The 23,367-nt window shown below is 40.1% G+C and overlaps 1 protein-coding gene and 1 long non-coding RNA gene across 3 annotated transcripts in view; both read right to left on the bottom strand.

Annotated features, from left to right (window-relative positions):
* Positions 1-1,304: 1,304 nt before the first annotated feature.
* Positions 1,305-7,341, bottom strand: LOC145492135 (uncharacterized). The gene is made up of 3 exons (XR_014049949.1): positions 7,286-7,341; positions 7,131-7,194; positions 1,305-4,165 (listed from the first exon to the last, which is right to left on the bottom strand). It is a non-coding gene; the product is annotated as an uncharacterized LOC145492135 (long non-coding RNA).
* A 5,492-nt stretch (positions 7,342-12,833) lies between these two features.
* The window catches only part of LOC145492121 (cohesin subunit SA-2-like), a 37,702-nt gene continuing 27,168 nt past the window's right edge, over positions 12,834-23,367 (bottom strand). Inside the window, exons 32-42 of one of the 2 annotated variants that reach the window (XM_081471458.1) lie at positions 22,826-22,956; positions 22,080-22,253; positions 21,474-21,556; positions 17,873-18,019; positions 17,396-17,508; positions 16,883-16,927; positions 15,291-16,134; positions 14,499-14,603; positions 14,055-14,136; positions 13,831-13,908; positions 12,834-13,186 (exon numbers count right to left, since the gene is read on the bottom strand). In XM_081471458.1, coding sequence (XP_081327584.1) covers positions 13,154-13,186; positions 13,831-13,908; positions 14,055-14,136; positions 14,499-14,603; positions 15,291-16,134; positions 16,883-16,927; positions 17,396-17,508; positions 17,873-18,019; positions 21,474-21,556; positions 22,080-22,253; positions 22,826-22,956 — 1,835 coding nt within the window. In that variant the 3' untranslated portion in view covers positions 12,834-13,153. Of the gene's footprint in view, positions 13,187-13,830; positions 13,912-14,054; positions 14,137-14,498; positions 14,604-15,290; positions 16,135-16,882; positions 16,928-17,395; positions 17,509-17,872; positions 18,020-21,473; positions 21,557-22,079; positions 22,254-22,825; positions 22,957-23,367 lie in introns of both variants that reach the window. The other variant, XM_081471457.1, reaches the window with a different exon arrangement.

Raw genomic sequence — 23,367 nt, 5'->3', positions numbered from 1 at the left:
TTGATTCAAGTTGAATTTTAAAACCATTGCAAGCCAAAACCCGGCCAAATTAAAAAAAACAAACAAACAAACGCAACAAAATTTATTAGTCAACAATTTTCTAGTTAAATCTTCGCGCGCATGAATATTTAACTTAATTCTTAAACACAACATAACTTTATCTCATTCTTACTCCAAAATTTTTAACAGTGTCAACAGAGATTCGGCTTAAATCTTTAGCTTGTTTTAGTTTTCAAATAACAAGACCCGCTCAGCTTCGTATGTTAATTGCTCGTTTCAAATCACGGATGTTCTGTGGAGAATTGACCTTCTAATTGTTCATTCATTCGCACGGGAATTTGATTTGCATTTGAATAAACAACTCTCCAGAGTAACGTCATGTGATTTGAAATACGACAACAAACAAACAAGCTGAATAAGCATGCATAATAAACTAAAACCTTTTGAAATCTTTTTAGTTTTAAATCAAAACTAAAGCTTTTTCGCCGTAATAATCGGCCAATTTCGTTAATCCAAATTAAGAGAGAAACGTGACATCGGTAGCTTAACAGATGAAAGACTTTTAGCGACTTGTGCTCTTTGGTGAAGTTTGTGGAATGACGGTCGGTCGGAGGTTTGGTCGGAGGTCAGACTGGCGGATTCGGTGTGTTCAAATCTTTCTTTGATTTCAACGGTAATGCACTGAAATTGAGCGCCATACTTTAGCTCTTCAGTTTTTCTTGTCCAGGTCGCGGACATTTCCAACCAAAATGGGTTTTCGTCCAAAATATTCCGGGGGGCGAGCTTATTTGCAAATCTTTTATTTTTTCGATGCATTGACTTGCGGATTAGCATCTTGAACCAAATTACGAATTTGGCTTTTTAATTATTTTTCAACTCATTAATTCCAAAATTACTCGGGTGTAGCATTGTGACAAATTACGACTGAGACCCCGGAGGCATGGGAAGCAAACTCTCACTTTCCTTTACGCTGTCCACCCCACTTGGGAGCAAACGGTCAACTCTTCCAAGTGTTTAACTGTTCCCGGCTTGGGTGAAAGGATCAGATAAAACAGACCAGAATTTTAAAGTTGGAATATTAAATGAGGTCTACAGAAACAACACCGCCTCCGAAAGGCAGAGTCGAAGCAACCCAAAGAGCAGGGACAAGATTGGCTAGATTATTATTTTTTATTTTTTCAATAAAACTAATGGAAAAGAAGAAACAATTTTATTTCAATAAAATTTTGTTATCTTTCCACCCGTGTTGTTTTACTTTGCAATCCAACCATTTGAGTGAACCAGATAAACTCACCAAAAATAAGCCAAGTTCTGGAGAAGTTTTGATAAAACGCTGCAGTACCATCAACACTTAGTTTTAGTAAACGGCTCGTTTCTCGTGTCAAAGTACGCCACAGATACGTCTTTTAAGTACTTCAAACGACTGAAATATATTAAGAGAATTTGTACCGAATTGTTTCAAAGTCTAACTTAAAATTTAAACATATCTGTGGCGTACATTGGAACAGAAACAAACCGTTTACTAAAACCAGTCTGGAATCGTACCGCTTAGTTTTAACAAGACCTCAGTTACTGTAACCATAAGAGTTTCAGTCCTAAGCTGGACACATATCAATTCTCCTTACTAATTGCCTCAAGTAATGTGATCTTTCTTTTGACAATTTGGCAATATATCAAGACAATATCCCGAGTTGATGATTTTCAAATAAATTAATGTAAGGAGAAATAATATGTTCATCACTCTTGGGACTGCCTCAGAGTAAGTTTCCCAAAACCTCTCCAATGAAAGAATGGTTTCTAAATAATCGCTGAAAAACCTGAGAAAATTCACAACCGTGTCAATATTATATTGATGTTTTGTCGGCTTATATTTGCTTTCAAGACAAACAGAAATGGCTCTGAAATAAAATTATATTTGTTGTACGCACGGGAAGTACATCAACTCCAGCGTATTTTCAAGTGTATTTTCAATTCTGTAAATTATGATCATACAACATCAAGAAATTCATTCAAGAGAACCGTGAAGCTGTAATTCTAATTCTGCTTGTTCTGGTTTGAAATCATTAAAACAAAACATGCAAATTTCTGTATGCTATTTGCACCTAACGAGTAAATTTTTCCATATTAACAGATCAAAATTATAATAGTTTTAACTTTTGCAATTAAATACTGTTATCTCTATCTTGTAGTTGGTTTTAAAGAGTTCGTCTGCTTTAGCTGAAGATCTAAACTCCACAAAAAAGACTTCTGTACCTGTACTTGCATTTTTCATCTTGCGTGACATTATTATGTTCTCTTCGTCACACAAGGTAAATCAGTCACGCAATAGTAAAATAATGTTCATGTACAGACTGTTTTTTTTTTAGAATGTTGAGCAAAAGCGAAAATTCGAAAAACAAAAAATTTCTGCTGCAATCTTGAATGTGCATTTTGTTTAAGATTTTAATGACATCTGAAGGTATATTGGCGGAGAAGAGAGGAAATGCTTTGAAAAACGTACCCAACAAGGTTTACAGTGAATAGAGATACAGTCAAACCAACCCAAAAGTGACCTCCTGTACGCTTTGCCAAACCAATGTGGTGCTTATAAATTATAGATAAATTTCTGTTCTAATAATTTAGCTGCATGAGACCGTTTGGGACTTTTACAAGGTAGTCATATTTCAGACTTGAGATGGTCACTTCCTGGGGGTCACTTTACACAAGGTGGTCATTTAGAGAGGTTTGACTGTGTTAAATACTTCAGACATGCAATCTACCAAACCTTTTCTTCAGTGACTTTTTAATACTTTTATTATTAATAATTTTCTTTCAAAATATCGTATGTATGCTTCAGAAGTTCAACAGATCAATGCCGATACATCATGTGCCAAACAATTTAAACAGATGGTCAGTCAATCAGCCAATCACAGATTCTGTCCATTGGTAAGTGAGTGAGTCAGGCAGTCACTCAGCAGTCAATCAGTCAGTCAGTTGACAGTCCATCAGTTAATCCATCAGCAGTCTCAGACAGTAATGAATAAGTCAATGACAATCATTCAGTTAGTCAGTCAGTCAGCAGTCAATCAGTCAGTCCACTAGCAGTCCATTAGCAGTCATTCAGTGAGTCAGTCAGCAGTCCTGAAAAAGTCAGTCAGTCAGTATGAGTTAGCCTGCGAGCAGGCTCATCTTTGAGTTACGCACGTGAGTGGCAAATAGCAAAGTGATCTGGCGGGAAGGAGTCTGGTGAAGAGGCACCAATGAGCCTGTTCACAGGCTAGTTATGAGTCAATCATTCAGTACGTCAAAAAGAGTCATGAGTCAATTAGTGAGTCAGTAGGTCATGAGTCCATCAGTCAATCGGTCAGTAATGAGCCCATCAGGTGGTCAGTTATGAGTCAATCAATTAGTCAGTCAGTCAGTCAGTATGTTTGTCTGTCAGTCCATCAGTCAGTCAGTCAGTCAGTCAGTCTGTTTGTCTGTCAGCCCATCAGTCAGTCAGTCACGAGTTGTTCAGTCAGTCAGTAGTCAGTCTGTCAGCAGTCTCTCAGTCTGTGTTAATCTACTAATCAGTTTGTCAGACAGTCAGTCATGCGATCAGTCAGTCAGTCAGTCAGTCTTTTTATGTTTGAGTTATTGTGCATAGTCTGGATACTGTGAGTTTTACTGTGCCAGTTTCAGGATCATTTTCACAGAATGAATTTTGGTTTCTCTCACTTTTACCTAGAATTCTCTCTCATTGTTAATGTATAAAACAAACAGGATAGACCACAGCTACGTGTACTTTAACAATGTCAATCAGCCAGTCGATTGGTACCACAGCCCAGTTACTCACTAAGTTATACAATAGCCAATTCAACAATTTTCTTTGAAGGTGAAAATGCAATCTAATTTTGATAACACATCTTACTTTTGAACATCACTTTTGGCTGCAGAAGATAAATTTAACAATTTCATGGATGATTGGCTTAAAAGAGTGTGACTTAACAGCTTTTCTTACTCATTGTGTAAATAATCAAGGCACAAACTGCATGTCTGAAGTCAAATAATCAGAGCAGAACTTGGCTTATTCAAGAGCTTTGTTTACCTGGCTCACCCAAGAGTTGGATTGCAAAATAGGACATGCAGCCCTTCTAAAGATAACTGCTTGAAGATTTAGTCCACTTTGTCCCTGTTGGCATCTGATCTGGAAGAGAAAGAAAGCTTATTTGTCAGGCTAAGAAATAATTTTATATGACCTTTTATTTTATTACCATGTACTTAACGTTGCAGTTAAGAGGGTCGCATGGTTCATGAATGGAAAGAATAGCAAATCACAGATCACGGATATCAAAATTTCATTTTCCCGAATCACGAAAGTCATCAAGCAAGGTACTAGCTCTTACACTCTAAACAGTGTTACTAGGTCATATGACATATTTGAAAATCAAGCAAATGACTTCAAGGAAAGCTCTGTTACTTGGATGTTGCTTTAGGAAATGTTACAATAACTATACAGAGGTTACATTTGAAGAAGCTAGTCATCAAAGGGGACAAGTGACAATTTTGGTTGCTTTATTGTTTTGCTCCAAATTAGGTGAATTTTTGCATGTGGCCTTCATTTCAGCTGAAAAACATTGCCCTATAATTTTTTTCACTGGGTTGCTCTTCATTTTCGAGAAATAATGTAAAAATTTTCGCAAAAGCGCTTGAATTTTTGCATGTGGTCTTCAATGTAATAGAAAAACGTGGTCCTGCATTTTTGCTGCTGGTTTTTGCTTTGCTTTATAAAGACGCCACTAGGAGAACTGAATGGTTTTTTGCATACGCAATATCTCGAAAACAAAGCAAAGTTTAGTGGAAAAACTACGGGACATTGCTAAACATGCCTAAACAAAACTGCATGTGAAATCTGGAGCATTTTCAATAAAGTTCACTTCTGAGGAAAATACCTAACACCCTTTTTCAGCCGAGCCCTTCAGATGAACGAAGCCAGGGCCTTTGTTATGATAAACCGAGCCAATCCTTTGTATATTAAGTCCGGTTTCGTTTATGTGAAGGGCTCAGTGGAAAATGGACGTTAGGTATTTTGCTCAAAAGTGAACTTTGTCAAAAAAGCTTCAAATTTTGCATGCGTTATTTTTTAGGTGTGTTAAACAATGTTTTGTATGTGTTTTTGCTGAAGTTTGCATCGTTTCTGAGACATTACGTATGCAAAAAAACTTATATTTGTTGTCACGTCAATGCGCGACTGCAAAGATGTTCATTTCACTTAAAATACAGCAAAATGTTGATTTTTCTCGCAACATGTAACCTTAAAAAAATATTAATTTCAGCTCAAAAACAGTTAAAAGGTTGATTTCATGTTAACTTGTTAACACGTTAGATCACAGATCTGTTACAACCGATCGCTACTTGTTGACCATTATTATGTTTAAATCTAGTTAAAAGTTCGAGAAAAGTCCGCAGAGCGTAATCGCAATGCATGCCGGGAAGGGTCTTTACACCTCATGCACGGGAAAACATGGTGGTCGATACAAGACAAATTTTATAAGTCTTAAACCAGTTCTCGCTTTCCAAACTTTGATGCTAGCAACACTTGGCAAATGGGCCACGACTCACCAGAGGGTATTTTAATCTTGGGCAAGAACTGCTCTTGAACTTTGCTGCCTGGCTTGATCTGACTTCGAACGCCGATAACACGATTACAGTATATCAGCTGCCTTCGAAGTTTCAGAACACATTTTGATTCTTTAAACGTGCTGATGACTTACGGGTTTACCGAGGCTTTATGATGCCTCTCAACCACCAGGCAGGCATACAAGGTACTTTAAAACAATGCTTAAGATATTAGTTGACAGAGCTCTAATGTGACACATCTCTTTTTTGTTCAACGGTATTTCATTTGACGCTCGATCAATTCACGTGTTGTGTTCACAGCACAATAACCGATGTAAACAATCTGTTCCCAGATTTCCGCTCTATATGCTGTGGGATTTGATTTTGACTTCATACACTACGAACAGTCTGCCTTTTTGCTGTTCAACAAATAAACTCGTAAAGACATGGCTAGGAAAAGCCAAGTTTTTGCATACGTTTTAACTTGAAAACAAAGCAAAAACCAGCGACAAAAATACAGGACCACGTTTTTCTATTACATTGAAGACCACATGCAAATTTCAGCTAATTTGCAGCAAAAAAAAGCAACCAAAATTGTCACTTATCCCCTTTTATGACTAGCTTCTTTATTTACCCTTGAATCAACAGTTCAACTGTTTTGGAGCTTGACACCTAAATTTGTCATGAAAATTTCCAAAGTATGACGGACATTGTCACTTATATTTTATCAAAAGGTATAAATTGCATGAGTTTTCTTTTGATTTTTGGAATAAATATACACACAAATTTTTCAAAAAATCGCTATTTACACATGGACATAAATAAAATGACGTGTACAGTTTCATTTTAGCTGCGAGTTCCTTTTGCATAAGTTTTGTCAATGTGAACATCATTCTGAACAATCCAAACCCAACTTTGAGGCTTTGACTTTTGCCAAGCTAAGATGTTTACTTAAACTAAGTATTTTGATTTTTTTGTCTACATTTTCATAAAAAATTATTTGAGTATTTTGACTTTGTTTGCCTTCATTTTCATTAATTTGAAGAAGCGAATATGTATATTTTTCAGAGAGAAATATCTGTACAAATTTTCGACCCAAATGGAGGTTAAAATGAGATGGCCAAACTGGCAACATCACTTCCGGCCAAGTGTGAGAGCTTGGTTGCTCAGCTCAAAATGGCGGTTAAAACTTAACACTGTGTTGACATCACAAAATTGGCCGGAAAAAGAAGAAGCAAAACTTCATTGAGGGTCAAAATGCCTTAGAAAATTAGGAGGGTCTTCGTATTCGAGTTTTTGGGGTCTTAGGGTCGTTTTTAGAGGTCTACGTCTTACAGACACCCCATGATCGCGTAGGAGTTCGAACTTCAAGCTTGAGACTCACGCCAAAGGTGTGAAAGTTGGCAGGTATAGAATTTGTCGCTTCGTTTTTCTACTAACGCGTATATATTATACCTGTTCTAGTAGTTTAAGCTTATATTAAATCAAACTGAAACGCAGTCACCTTGTAAATTCTAAAGTTTGTGAGTTTACGCTAAGCCAAGACAGCTTACCTTCATCGTGAAGAGCACCGCATTGATCAACAAGCACAACGTGTCCTCATTCCTCCTCCTGGCTCTGACATGCATAAAAAGGGGAAAAAAAGTTACCTACTATCTCACATCAAGAATTTCACTGGATTAAGCCGCTTTAAGACAAATTTACAAACCTTTGAACGTTGGTGTTGTGCCTCACTTACCCACGTGCAAAATGGCAGCGAAGACACTATACCTGCAAAGAACAGTGGGAAATAGCACGGTAAAAGGGGAGGGGAGGGAGTGGGCTGCGTGGCTATAGCAGGCTTTCGCACGTAACACCTGCTCAAGCGCCGTTATCTGGATTTTCGCTTTGGCGCGCGTGCGGCGAGTTTACGAATAACCTGCGATTTCTGCGATCAATTTTTTTTTAGGATTTATTTAAATATTTTATCAATTTATATAGAACATACTAGCATAACGAGATGATCGCATTCGCTTCGCACAAAGATATTCTACAATTCTAAAAATTAAAAAAAAAACAATAAAAAGATTACAATAACATAATCTAATCAGAAAAAGCTAATCTAAAGTAATGCGTCTTCGTTTCACATTTTAACTGCGATCTCTCTCATCTTCATTCCTCGTATATTCGCAGTCATTTACGGACCCCATATAAGTGGACACCCTCTAGCCTCTATTAAGCGAACAGCAGTGCAAGTCCCAGTTTTCTTTTCCCACATTCACTGCAAGAATACCTGTATTCAACGGAAACCTCTATTAAACTTTTATGGTCATTTCTATCGTTAGAAACCTGTATCAAACGGACACCGGAAAAAGAATGCATGATTTTTTTGTCCATGTTTTAGTAGATCGGTCATTTAAGTTTGCCAACAAACTAAGCTGTCACAGAAATGCAATATTTTGTTATTCGGTTTTGTTTTTACAGAACTTTTGTTCCGGTTTGATTTGTAAACTTGCACATGATTCGAACAATATAGATACTGTTACTGTATACTTAAATCGCTTTTCCTCATATACCTGTCATTGTTTATTGTTTATGGAAATACGGTATTTCGACCGTTCACCCTTTCAAGGTCTCTTAATACTGAGGAATATTAATATGACCCTTTCAAGACAAATTCTGAGGGAACCTGTCTTCAACGGACACCCTGTATTAAGCGGACACTAAAATGGGCCCCGGGGTGTCCGCCTAATACAGGTTTGACTGTATTCATCACGGGTTTATTACGAACCAACAAAATGACCAGCTCCCAGTTGGCTTCTAGTAGAGCACTGCACTGGTATCGCAGAGGTCATGGGTTCAACTCCCGTACAAGTCTGAATTTCATTTCAGGTTTTATTTTAACTACTGTTTTAGTAATATAGTAAATGGTTTGAACCCAGGAGTATCAGTGGTTGAGGGTAGTTCTGAAAAGAAGTGTTGTTGGTGACTGACGTTTCGACAACCTGAGCGGAAGTCATCTTCAGAGTCAAGTGAATAAGTAGTGCTTGCCAGTCGATGATGTTATAAGTCTGGTCCGTTATACCACCAGCCATTTACTATGTTACGTTCACTTGGACGAAAGAGCAAACGACTTGCGAACAACTACGTCAGTTCGGTAAGTACTGTCAGACGAATACGCCGACAACTTTGGTTCAACCACCACTGCCAAGACCACGGTCTCGTTCCGGCTGGACTTAAACTTAAGTCTCCGTTGAATAGACAAGAGGTGAATGATACCGGTTTCGCCCCATGGCGAGTTCGCCCCCACCGAGTTCATCCCCACTTTAAAATTTGTGTTTCGATTTCGTCCCCACCTTTATCGAGTTCGCCCCCAACTTTTCGAGTTCGCCCAAAATTTTGTGTGGCGACCAGAAACATTAACGCGAAGTCATGCGAAAGCGCGAGAGATCTTGTGTGAGCAGAATAGAAATCCAACCCGTATTCCCTTCGTGTTTCACTAAATAAACCACAAAACACAGACTGATGCACTGTTTATCATGACTTTCATAGATTTGTGGCTCCTAAAGGAGCTGTTTTGTTTCATTGTACGTTACTTATCGCGAGAACCATACAGTAGTTGTTTGACGGACTGCTCTCCGTTTTGGTAACGGTCCCACAAGTTGAAGATTTTGGACTGCAGTTGTCTGTACGTCTTTCGCTGCACACGGCAGAGCTTTCTTTCAGAAACCAACCTGATCTGCAGAGATGTTAGTTTGCCCTCCTCGTGCAGCAGCATGATCAGCATGTACAGGGGCAGGTGGTGCGGCCAGTTGGTGCCCTTGGGCGCGTCTGTTGAGGCCATTGTGCCAACCTTCTACGTCGTTGTTTGTTCGTACGGCTTGAAGGTAAACGCTCAAGGATGCGGGGGGCCAGGTGGTGCTAGTGATCCAAGTCTTGTTAGCGTACTCGGCCAACTCCTGTAAGGGTCTAATAGCTGTGTTTCACCTTTCTGAAAGCGGATAGAATCTAGTCCTCTGGGAGGATGGGTAGGGCCATAATCTTTCGGATCCAGGCATGGGTGCCCTGGTCTCTGCTGTAAGGGGTCTGAAGGCCAAGTTCCTGAACCTAAAATATAATAATACAAGAGAAAAAAAAAAGTCGTAAGAACCCTGCAGCAAAAACTGATGTCCGTGTACACGTTAAGTGCATTACAAATTGATTCATTTGATTCGGATAATTTATTTATTCAAGTGTGACCTGTGTGATGCAGGTTATGTTGGGTACACAAAGGGCCACCTTCACACGCGCGTTGAGGGACACCGTCAAAAGGCGTTATCTATTTACAAGCATTATTCCAAAGAACATAACACTGCTGTTCCGACCAATTTATTAGCACGCTTCAATGTAATCAAGAAATGCACGAACAAATTTGACTGCCTTGTTAATGAAATGCTTTGTATCCAAGATCTTAAACCAGCACTGAATGTACAGTCTGATTCTCTTCGTGCTGAAGTATTCATGTAATAGCTTGGCACTCTCTTATCCAAATTCGTTTCAATTTAGCCTCTTCACAAACCGCTTTTTATCTTTAATTATGTAACCTTGATAATGGTGCAAGACGCACCGAAACGTCGGTTTCTATCACTAAAATTTCTTGTCTCATGTAATGCGAAAAGAAATCATCCAGATCGTCAAATCCACCTGCAGACGTGTGGTCAAAGCGCGGATAAACGACTGTCACAGAGGATTCAACTACTGCAACAATAAACTACAACAACAACTTCACAAACTTAAAGTGCCCATAATGTCAAAACTTTTTTTTCGCTCATCTAATTCTACATTTCACCTAATGTGCTTCTGCGAAAAAATTTTTCGATTTGGATAAAACGCAGTTTTTTTACGAATCTTTACAAAGGTCAAAATTCTATTTTTCTTGCGGTCGACCCCTGCCGCTGATCACAAGAATAACGTGCTGAAAATGGCCACGAGACTGATGCCTGTGACGTAGGTTCAGGAACCTACGGTGAAGACTCATGTTGTTTTCTGGATCATTAACGTTGTTACAAAGAGCGGCAACGCACCTTTCCGGCATTTTCAACTAAATGTAGACAACTGAAGCAAAATTTCCACTTGTTTTCAAGTCAGCTAAGTCATGACCCAAATCACGTATTCCTGAACCTACGTCACGACTCACTTCAAACCGAGGAAGACTGGTGCGAATGGCGGACCAAAATGGCGGCAAATTTGAACGTCTTTAAAAGCTTATAAAAAAAATTGCATTTTATCCCAATCGAAAATTTTTCCGCAGAAGTTCATTAGGTGAAATGTAGAATTAGATGAGCGAAATTTTTTTTGTGACATTATGGGCACCTTAAACAACTGTTACCGACTAACTTACTAGACACTGACAATCGCCGACAGGCCAGCCGACAAAACCGCAGACCGCGTTCGTACTGAACAAGAACGAAAACTGAAAAGACTTCAACGCAATAAAAACAACCGAAAACTGACGATAACTGGGTCAGGAATATTTCTTCGCGTCCCTTAGACAAAACCGAGACTCACGTACTGTCCTACGGACTAAAACACTCAGTGACGCCTTAAGGCTGGTTTTCACTAGCGATGGAGTCGTAGTCGGATCTAGTGAAAAAAAAAAAAAGACGGAGTCGGAAGAACACCCATTTCGCCTATAACTCCGTCGCTTCCGATCTAGTGAAAACTGCATTGTCGGAGTCGCAAGCAGAAGCGGAAGAATAAACCAGTCACAATGTTCGATTCCGAGCCTTGCGATTGGTTGGTTCTTCCGCTTCTGCTTCCGACTCCGACAATCTAGTTTTCGCTAGATCATAAGCGACGGAGTCGTAAACGGAATCGGAAGAAATAGAAACGTTCTGATTCTTCCGCCTCCGATTCCGTCAAGCTTATGACTCCGCTTACGATTCCAATTTTCAATTTTCCCTAGGTCGTAAGCTCTCTTACGACTCCGACTACGACTGCGACTGACTCCGTCGCTAGTGAAAACCAGCCTTAAACGGACACCGACGGAGTCTATCGTATCCAGTATCGAGGCGGTTGTCTCGTCAGCGAGGCTCACAAGAATCTGCCAAGGATAACATCAGAAGCAGAATTGCTTCCACGGTACCATCAGCCTCAATACCTGACAATAACTCGACCAATGACGTACAACAAGCACCGAAACGACTGAAAAACGACAACATTGATATACTACCAGCCGACAAAGGACTTGTCACTGTTGGTATGGACAAGACTGACTACTTTGACAAAATGGACGCACTTGTTAACGGCAAACAAACTTACGGAGAACTTAAACGCGACCCGACGCCAGCACTTAAACGTAAACTTAACAGCAAAATACTTAGGCTTACTGCGCCTTTCAATAACATGCGGACTTCAAAATTCAAAGCTCAACCGACAAATGCGTTTTTCGCTACCGTCAATCAAATGTTCGGCGGCTCCTCCCAGCTTTCGACTACTGCTGAGCGCGAGGTAATCAAATCGCTGAGCACAGTTCAGACAACAAAACAGTGCTCGGCAGCATTCGGAAGCTGGGAGGAGCCATAGACTGTTCACAGTCCTCTATTTTTCCGTGAGATCGTAGATGTCGATCGTTGAGTTCGACGGGCCGCCATCTTGGTCTCTTGATGCGAGCGAAACTATTTTTTTCACCTGCCGTACCCTCCACCACCCCTACCCACGGGAATTTTGCACTCTCCCCAGTTTCGCTCTCATCAAGAGACCAAGATGGCGGCCCGTCGAACTCAGCGATCGACATCTACGATCTCACGGAAAAATAGGGGACTGTGAACAGTCTAAGAAAAACGTAATTTAACCTACTAGGGCCCAGTCTCTTCTTAGGTACTCGGTCGTTCATTTTGGCGATTTGTTGACGTTTAATTGTTCAAGTTTCACATAGAATGGTAAGACTTAAGCAAACAGTATATAGAGAAAGGAAAAACATCTTGAAACATTTTTGAAAAGAGTTAGAAGTTGGGCCGTTATAACCCAGCAAAACTGTAGTAAGCCACCTTAAGCAAAGTCGGCATACAGTTTATCTAAGAAAAGGACGGAATATAATAGTTTGGCGTTAAATGTAATAACGTGCAATTGTCTCATCAGTTATATTTTCATTGGAAAGTGACTAATCCTACATTTATAATTATGAGCCGGGTTTTCTTCCATTTTAAGGTCATTTTTTCAAAGCCGAAGCAACTTAATTAATAGTAGCTTCCTGGAGTTTGTTTTGTCAATGTTACTGAAACCAAGAACACAGATAATACGCATATTAAAGTTTTAATACAGTATACCTCGAACTAAAACTAAAAGCCTCTTCAGTTCGGAAACCCTTACAATTACACTCTCAAATGACGTAGACAACATTGGTATTTTCGGGATTGAACTGAACTATCTTAAAAGGAAGATAACGCGGACTCCACTGAAGGCTAGGTACAGTTAAATCCCACGAAAAGGAATTCTCTTCCTCTAGAAGTAAACAAAATAGTCATACAATGGTAAACCTCTCTGTACAAAGAAAACGTTTATAAATATTAAAACATCCATGAGTTCGCGCTTCCATCTGATGGATAGTTCGACGATTTCAGAAAACGGTTTCCAACGGAGAATCATCTTCCTGTTACAAAAAGTACAGAAAAAATACTACTGTTATTATGTGTCAAGGTTGTCTTAAGGTGGCCCAAAACAGTTTCCAACACTTAGTTATAGCTACTCTTTGTCACTTGATGCTGCAATCATGGTATCAAAAAACTGCCCAATCATTGGTGAACACGTTGTCATCATTTTCGTGACACAATAGGTTACCATAGCAACAGTATGTCCTCCTAAAAACACTCTTAATCCCAGCGTCCTGCGGAATGGTTCTTCTTGGTCGGGATTTTGCGATACGGACCATTTCCATGGAAACAATCATAACCTGTGCATTTTTTGTTTTTGGAAGCCGGCAAATTTAATTTTTCAACTTCCATGGAGTGTCATATAATAACCTATTAACTAACTAGCTTGCTGGAGCCGTACTGGTAAATAATGGCCAGAGGTCGCTTTTGTACGGACCTCGCTGCGTTCGGACCGTGCTACCATCTCGGGCTAACATTTCCCAGCACGGGTCTTACAAGGGGTTTGTACTCCAATTTTGGTACCGTAAGCTGTACAATACTCTTAACGTTCCCTCCAACCCTTCATCTTCCGTCACTTGCGTGACTCAGCAATCATGCGACCAAAGACACAGGTAAATTGACTAGTAAAGGCTTCAGTTCTTACCGTGTCTTTTTCTTCTTGTGAGTCGCCAAAGAATGCTTCAGGAAGCTCTTTTCTCTCTCGTCTCACTCGAATTGCAGTCTGCTATTAGCGTTAAAACAAAGCGAGAGCAAACCATTAAATGCGCGTTTACACGGGGCCATGTTTAACAGGGACTAAAATGAAGGGGCGTGCTGAAGAGGGCTTGAGCTGAGTAAGCCTTTAGAGTACCTTTCTATAAGTCTTACCTTCTTTTCGATGTCTGTGTTGTCTTCACTTTCATATTCTTCAATGTCTTCTTCGTCATCGATATCTTCAAGACTTGCACGTCTGGAAACGTTAATAAAAGGCAAAGATTACTGTGATTCACCTATAAAAATGTGTTGTCGCATTAATTAATAAGTGAAGCTTCCCATGAACAAACTGTTACATTTAATAAAGTGCAAATTCTTATAGCTATATAGATTGGCAAGCTTACTGGTCATTTACAGTAAGGAGAAAAAAATCCCAGGGAAAAATAGGCCACATTTTAATATCAAACACCTAATTAAATAACACGACATTGCTTAACTCCACGCTATTGTCACTTCAAATGCGGCCATAACACTCAGAGCCATTTTGCGAGCCGTTCGACAACGTTTTTCGTGTCTTATTTAACAAGAAAATTACTTGGTTGTAATATCAACACTTACCCGATGCCCGAAGTATCCTTTTTACTGTAACTTATCCGAACCTTTTTGCTGTCCTGGCGCGCTTTTTGACTTGATAACCAAGATCTTTGTGACGATGCTGGGAGACTACACGCACAGAAGATGAAAGAAATTTTTAACCAATTAGAAGCTTTCTTGGAACTTGATGATTACAACGTTCGTTCTGATTAGATGTATAAATCTAACATTTTATAAAAAGCGCTGTGACTGGATGATTGGCTAGCAAATGCGAGTTCTGCTTTAAACCGGGGAGTAACAACCTGAAAGGCGTGCGAGCCGCTACTCGAGCAGTGAGGAGAATAGCGAAAATGGCCGGAAAATGTAAGGTCTCCCCAGCTTCCTCGCAGCTCGGGTATGTCCACGTTACGGTGACCCTCCTGGTCTGAACGGACAATGTTTTGTAAGAAACAATGGACCTTCTCTGCGATATGGCGGCTATTTCGAATTCTATTGTTTCAAATAGCTATTATGGGATGCCTAGGCCTTCCCAAATAGCTATTTTACACAATATAATTCAAAATCACCACCGCATCGCAAGAAAGGTCCATTCAACTGTAATAATAATAATAAAAAAAATACACGGGTTTTACTACTGGGCTACTATGGTAAAGACGAAGAAGATGATTTGTTAATCGTAAGCCGCTTCGTCTTAGTCTTGACCAACCTCGCACAGTCAGACAATTGTGTAGAGAATGATTAGGTCTTATATCAGTAGTGTCATTGCAGACACTTAAACTCGATGTTTTAGATGTACACATTTCCGTCAAATGTTACCTTTCAAAATCCTGATCCTCGTCGTCACCTTCTTCGTCTCCTTCTTCATCAGACTGGGACGATTCTTCGCGCTTTCTCTTCTGTTGTTCTCTTCTCTCAGACGGAGACACCCTTTCTTCTCCACCGTCATCATCTTCTTCATCTCCTTCGTCAGACTGGGATGATTCGTCCCGCTTTCTCTTCTGTTGTCCTCTTCTCTCAGACGGAGACATCCTTCGTTCTCCACCATCCTCATGTTCCTCGTCTCCTTCTTCGTCAGACTGGGATGATTCGTCCCGCTTTCTCTTCTGTTGTTCTCTTCTCTCAGAAGGAGACACCCTTCCTTCTCCACCGTCCTCATGTTCCTTGTCTCCTTCTTCGTCAGACTGGGACGATTCGTCCCTCTTTCTCTTCTGTTGTTCCCTTCTCTCAGAAGGAGACACCCTTCCTTCTCCACCGTCCTCATGTTCCTCATCTCTTTCTTCGTCGGACTGGGACAGTTCATCGTGCTTTCTTTCTTGTTGTTCCTGTTTCGCAGTGAGAGTCACCCTTCCTTCTTCTTCAGCCTTGGCGTCTGCTGGTTTTTTCTTCTGTACAGAGGACAGCGGCGTCTGCTCCTCTTGAGTCCATTCTCCTGATCCTGAAGAAATGGCATCATCGTCATCATCATCACTCGCCTCCTTCTCAGCGGTAGGTTTTACAGGTTTAGCAGGTATTGCCGAGGGGGCCTCTGTCTGTTGAGCTGTTGATGCAGTTGATTTTGGAGGCCGTCCGCGAGGCCCCCTTGGTTTCTGTGGCTTTTTCTTCTTTACCTCCGCCACGCGAGTTTGCTTTGATAGCCACTCTCCCTCTTTACTCTCGTCTCCTTATAAATGCAGTAAACAAAATGAATACAAAAACAAACCAAACAGAAAATTAAATTATAACTGAGAAGAGATGACGAATAGAGCCTTTTCAGAAATCTTTCACGTAGCATGACAGTCAAAAAATGGAAAAAACGTAGTAAAATTAGTAAAACTACGAGATCACTAGTGACTATAGTAAATCTTTATGGTGGTACAAAGGTTCCAAAAATCAAGACGATTTACACGGAGAAGCACAAGGTAGGGTAAAGTCAAGACTGTGTTGGGTCAAGTGTTCTAAACAGGTGGAACGTATCCCGGTTTCTGTAGAATGAAGCGACTAGGAGTATTCCTACTCCACCCCTACATGGGATGTCACTCCATCACAGGGTTACCCCCCCCTCCCCCCAGCATTTAATTTGCTAGTGCCCATTAACACACCTGGGTGGTGAGAGGCACTGTGAGAGTAAAGCGTCTTGGCCAAGAATACAACGCAATGTCCCCGGCCAGGGTTCGAACCCGGACCGCTTGATCCGGAGTCAAGCGCTAAAAACCATTAGCCATTGCGCCTCCGATTGGAGAAGCAGTGTTAGATGACTCGACATCCAGACAACTTGCTATCCAGCAAACAAATCATTCAAAGTCTTTAACTCTTGTTACATACTGCCTACGTACGGTCTACAGGTGTGCTGTAGTTCTTAGGCATTAGAATAATAGAGTGTGCAAAAACAATACATAACGCTTAAATAATTTGTCAATGACAAAGTTCACCTTCTATGGGCAGTCTTCTCTTTGCCCGACTCCGTTTCGGCTGTCCTATAAGGTAAACATCAAAACCACATAAAGCGTTAACCAAAAAATGACAAAAGAGAGAAAGGAGGAGGAAGCTGTACACGAGGAAGTGGGGATTTTTTATTGCTGCCTTCTCTGCAAATGGATTTAAACTGACAAATAAAATGTAGTTAGTTAGAAAGAAAAAAACCAGCTTCCTTTCACATAAGCAACTCAAAAAGTAGAAACGGAAATTTCTACTAGGCATAACATGGTTGAGACTGTTATATAACAGGTGACAGACCAGTGGTTAATCATCACATGGCTGACGAGTTGAAGTTGGGACTAGCTATCAAGATAAAATACAGCTAGTAAGAGTAGGAGCGGAGAGTTTGTTTTTTCACCAATACCCTAACCCCTCATCCACAATGTCTCAGAGCAAGAACGATCAATTTTTCGTTCTTTCCTCGCTCCTCCTCGCTTGTTGACTTGTATCTCTTTCTTTTTCCATACCTTCCTCTTCTTCATCTTGCCCCGCTAACCCATTTCTGTACGTTATCAGCGGACTCCACTGGCCTCCCTTCTTATTTAACATTTCTTTTGCATGCTCATCAAGAAATGCCAAACTGCAAGAAAAAAATATATCAAAGATCACACTAACGTACAAGCTACTTTGTTTTATAAATCTAAGTTTTCAAGAATTCCGTTCAAAATTTTGGGACTGGAGGAGCAACTGAAGAAGCCTCTCAGTACTGTTGCTTAAAGGATCATTGGAACTCTGTTTTCCACAGCGTAAAACAACTTGAGGTAATATATCAAACACTCGCGACAGTGTTTGACCACATTTCCAAACACAACAATTCTACAAAACAAAGGATAGTCAAATACTAGATAACCTTGAGTTCTGTTGTATTAACAGCCATACTTAGTTCTGTTTGTTTGACTAAGAAAACGCGCTCTTAAATGAGAACGCTCTCATCTCATTCTTACACTCCAGTCTTGCCGGATTTGTCCTGAGCAATCAGCCTGAATGTAAATTCATTCAGTACATCCAAGAACTGCAGATTGGTTGGTGGCTCCTCTATCTCCTTTTGAGCAGAAGTGTCTTCACTCCTTAAGCTGTACAAGATTCCTTCCCTAAAGAAATAAACAAGCAGAAAGAATCATTTGACAGACATACCTATCCCCACTAAGTGAATCACTAGGCAGGTGGTGGTATCCACAGAATGAAACAACTGGTGTAATGCTGATATCTTTGTGGTTTAGATGGTTTTCCGTCATAGTTACCTCCTACAATTTTGTCAAAGCGGCAAGGGTGTGGCTAATGGAGTCCTCTTCCCTCCACCTGCCTACAACTTGTTTTGCTAGTGTTACAATAGTTCACCATTTTCTAAATGTAATTGTACGCCTGGGGCAGACAGGCACTCCGAGACTTTATAAGCACATCGCCCAAGAGCACTATACGAGGACAGTGGCTCCTTGACAGTGACCCATATGAATACTATGCCTGAACAATGTAATAACCACTGGGCAACAGCTCTTTCGTTAGGGATGACCCTTTACACGACCATCGCATGGCACAAAATCCGGCATGCTGGCATGCGTACATTGCTTGTAAAAAATTTTGGACAATTTTAATTTCGGACGAATAAAGTGTTCGAAAATAGTACTGTCCGAAATTTTTACGCGTCTGAAATTTTAAGCATCTGCAACATTTACAGTACAGTATAAAACTTTTAAGTAGCTCTAAAGCTCTTAGTTTTCTTTATGAAGCAAACTCTTGTTAAACGATACTGTTTGGGGGACGTAAGAATTTGTGTAATTTTCTCATTGCTGTGCCTGTAAAACCATGAGGTTATGGGAAAACTATCATTTCCACCCATGTTGTTTCTGTATCATTCGCGTTTTGTAGGCGTAACTTTGCTTGAGTTATGTTTCAGTGAATTGGCCGAAATTTGTCCGAAATGCGATAAAGTGTCCGAAAATTAATATAGTTAAATGGAATTTAACATAGTTAACGACTAGGAGCTAGTCTGGTCAGTAGCGTTTTTATAGGCGGTTGTCTGTGTCTTGGCCGTCTGTGAGCGTTTGGTTAGCGTTTGGTGCGTTTTGTAGCGTTTGATATAGTTCAATGAAATTTTACATAGTTTATGACCAGGAGCCAGTCTGGTCAGTAGCGTTTTTGTAGGCGTTTGTTAGTGCCTTGGCCATCTGTTAGCGTTTGTTTAGCGTTTGGTGCGTTTCTGTAGCGTTTGCAACAGTCATATGGTCGTGAGAGCCCTGGGGCTGACATTGTCCAGCGGTATATTTGGTTAGTACATGTGTTGTCGTCCCATGTGCTCGCAGTGTGTTCATCGCTCTGCTAGTGTGGCGTTGTGGATTGAATTATAGTTTAGCGGTTCTCGGCGTTCCCTCCCTATCCCCCCCTTTCTTTCAGCATTTTATTTTATTTATTTATTTATTTATTTATTTATTTATTTATTTATTTATTTATTTATTCATTTATTTTCCACCAATGCCGTCTGGCTTGAGAGTGACGGGTGCCTGTAGGGGGCTTGGCGCGGGGGGCTCGTGGCTTGGTTGCGGGTTGGGCAGGCCAGTCGGGTGTTCTAGCGCCTTGGGGATGTGACTGCGGTTGCAGCCCCCGGGCTTCGTAGGCACCTTCCCTCCACTAGCGACTTGGGCGTTAAATCGTCCAAAATTTTTGGCAAGTAATGTATGCACTGGGACATCCCAAACAAAGAAAAGTCAAGCTTGACAGGCGCGAGTTCGTTTTTTGTGTTTGTTGCACTGTGCAACTTGCGGTCCAGCATGGAGGATTTTTAGTGCAGAGTGCACTATTGAGATGGTTACGGGAGCTGCCTGCCGCTAAGGAACTAAGGCACTATGGCACTATGGCACTATGGCACTATGGCACTATGGCGTTAAGGTGTAAACTTTAATGTTTGTTTAATTAATTAATTTCAATTAATTAATTAGTCTAGAGGCAAGGAAGTGGTGGGGGTAGGGTGGGAAAGGTACATGTGTACTCTACGTAAAACACATTCCATCGCCGTCACTTAGCTTTGAACATCGCAAAGCTACATATTTGTTTCAGGTAACCCCTTGCTCTCCTTGTGGTACTATTCTCCTTAGAACAAACCTAATTTGCCCTAAACGCATGCGTAGATTAGTTAGCGTTCGTGGCTTCTATACCAGGTGAAGGATACATTGCATACGGAATCACGCACAAATGTTGAGTGGTTTTCCTTATGGTAGAGCTCAACGTGTAAGACGCATGCGTTCTAGCATCGTTAGTGTTATACACTATCTTTCCACGCGATATCTTATATATTATGTCATGTGACCAAGGACGGCAGTTATTTTTCAGGTAGCGCAAATTGTCCCTTTTTATTGCAAAAGTGTAACGTTACTCTGGCCGCGTAGCTTTTAGAATTACAAACAGGTCGGTTCAACAAATATCATCTGTTTTCAATCTACAATAGTGTGCTTGTCAGGGTTCAAATGTATTGCTTCTCCTTAGCGGCTAGCTTATTTCTTGCCTTAATTGTGTCTGTAAGAGAGACCAAAAAGTTCCCAAATTAGTGGCTTTAATACTCCGCAAATTGTAAATTTGTAACAAAAGAAACCAGGAAAATGCTCAAATATTGCTGCAGACACCGTGACACCTAATGAAAGCGCAACTTAATTTAATCAGTCTTTGAGGAGATTCATTCATATCGGCCAAGTAGCGCTGTTTATCTTCAATACTTTTTGTTGAAATGCTTCTTAGCCATCAATATCGTTGTGTGTTAATTTTGAATTGTTTTATTGTTAACAACAAAGGTGGCAACAGAAAAAGAAAGTGGTATTAAATTAGTTCTTGTTCATCGGTAAAAATTTGCATTTTTAATAAAACAACATCGTTTCTGTTCCGTTTCGTCATCACTACATCAGATATTAACTTTCTTTCATTTATCTCCAAAAAACAAGGATATCTTCCGTATGTTTTGGAGAAAACAAGGGTTTCATATTAAATGCCTTTGCGAGGAAAACAAAAGTATCAAGTTACAAAGTTGGCGTGAAGAGCTAAACTGTCACGTTTGCTGCTTCAGCGTATTATTGAATTTAACATGACCAAAAATCAACGTAAAACACCAGTAGTAATTAATTTGTACGTAATTTTTGGACCTTGAATGAAAATACAACCTTGAAACATACACACTGCAAAGGGGAAAAGCCGTAGCAGTCTACCAAGGTAGACACAAACCGGAAGTGAACCGAGCAGGGGTGAGTACTTATGGGACTACTGTACCAGAGCTATCAATTGCGCTCTGCACTATCTGAGATTGTCTCACTAGTGTGCTATGTGTCCGGGTCATCTGGCCGGCCCTACATACTGGTCACTTTTCAATGAACTAGCATCCCTTCCACGAAGGAGCAGAAATATTCAGAGTCACTCAACGCCATGGAAACCGGAATAAGGTCATGTAGTTTGGACCACTTCACTTGACAGAGACTTACCTTTGCTACAAAAAAGCATATTTTACTAAAATCTTTGGATATGAAATGAAGAACCCAATCTTGAAATTGATCTCTTTAAGGAGCATACCTGTGCAAAGTTACAACACATTCACGAGCTTGAGGCTTCATCGTGTCTACGCCAAACGAGAGTGCAAACCTATGAGCAAGTTCCTGAAAAACACAACGGGCATTCAAAAAAAGATTAATTGATACAACCCAATGCATCCCAGAACGTTGGGCAATGTTTAAATGGTTGCCACAGACATCACTTTTCAAAATTCCCTGACTTTTCCCTGATAAAAAATGCATTTCCCTGACCAGAAAAATACAAAATGTCAGATCTAGTAGTGGCTTCTAGCGTGAACCTACAGCCGTCTTTTCTACTATTCATAAAGACAGATACGCTTTCAACAAATTTTCCTTCTTCATCAAGGAAAAGTTTTATTGAGATCACAGTGACCCCAAATGTTTCTTCCATCCTTCATTTGTATTAACTTAGCTGTGTTAAATTATTTCAATTTTCCCTGACTTTTCTTCACAATGCCAATTTCCCTGACTCAAAGTAAAACTTTTCCCTGACCTTGAAGAATAATTATATTCTTTCCCGACCATTTTCCGACAGGTCTGTGGCAACCCTGAAAATATACTGTATAAAAGAAGGAAAAAGGTTAAAAGCAGTACATGTACATTGTACCTTGATAGCTGTATAGTCCTTGGAGCTCGTATCAGCATTTCCATTATTATCGTCCAATAGTTTTTCAAATTCTTGCTGAAGACTCAGAAGCAAAGCTTTGGCAAATGCTGTGTTACTGATCTCACGGCATTTGGCCATGGTATGACGGATGATATCACCATAGTTACTGTATGCCTGCGCAACAATCACAAAAGAAATCAATTCTGCGTGCTGTAATAGTGCACAAATATAGTCTAATAGTACATTAGAGACCAGTAATACTGAGACTGCAAAGGTGTATCTCCTTTTTTGTACATTTTAACAATCAGGGTAGTGAGTAGAAGTATCCATGCCTCATCTCTCATTGTGTGCCAACCCCATACTGCCTGACAGTTACAAAGTTGATTCGGCAAGCTTCATCAGGCTACTTCGAGGTGAGTTTAAGTCACAAATTGCAAACTACATCGAGATGATCAGCCTAAACTGTAGATAACTACAGCCCTATATCAACTTAAAGCTCACAGAACTGGCTATCACACTATACCAAGAGTTTTGAAAAAAAAAAGGAATTGTCGAATTTTTCATATTCTCTAAATGCGAGCGTCTGAATCCCATTTGCGACACGTTTTCGTCGTTTATATGTTGAACTAGCTCCTGTCCTAATTTGAGGAAAAACGAACAAGTTCCCTTTGACTTGTAGCTTTCAAAAGGTAAAAACATTATCAGTTACTATGGAAAATTATTTTCAATATGCATAGTTTTCACACCTTAATAAGGAACGCAAAAACAGGAGAAACCAGTTTCAAGTCAATCACATTATAGGCAATGAGTTTACAGAATCCAGCCAACGCAGTCCTCTTTTTACTCAACTCCAAAGCACTGGTGTCTGTCTGATCCTCTGCGTAAACAACAACAACAACACTAAGGAAACATTCATGAAAGTAAGCGACGAATGATTTGATTTATCATACAAACTTAAAATAAGTCCTTACATGGTTAAATCCGTTTGAACCTCAGCTTTTAAGATGGGACAAAGGCATGGGTCACTTTGAAGACATGCTTTGAAATGCACAAAAAGTTTTGGAAACAATTTGCCTTGAAAGGTTGTCACAAAATACATATACATCTTAAAAGTGCACGTAAATGTAGGTCTGTATAAAGCAAGTCAATACACATGTAGGCCGCACTTGTCTTCTCTGGTCCCAACAGGCAACTAGCGGCCAAGGAAGTGATTTTTGTAACAGAAGATGTTCACCAGTACTCTCAAGCAACACAGCACAACAAGATGATGCTGTCGTATCAAATTTTG

This window comes from Orbicella franksi, chromosome 7, assembly GCF_964199315.1.
Source record: "Orbicella franksi chromosome 7, jaOrbFran1.1, whole genome shotgun sequence".
Classification (NCBI taxonomy): domain Eukaryota; kingdom Metazoa; phylum Cnidaria; class Anthozoa; order Scleractinia; family Merulinidae; genus Orbicella; species Orbicella franksi.
The sequence above is the reverse complement of the archived record's forward strand: the minus strand, read 5'-3'. Positions and strand labels throughout refer to the sequence as shown.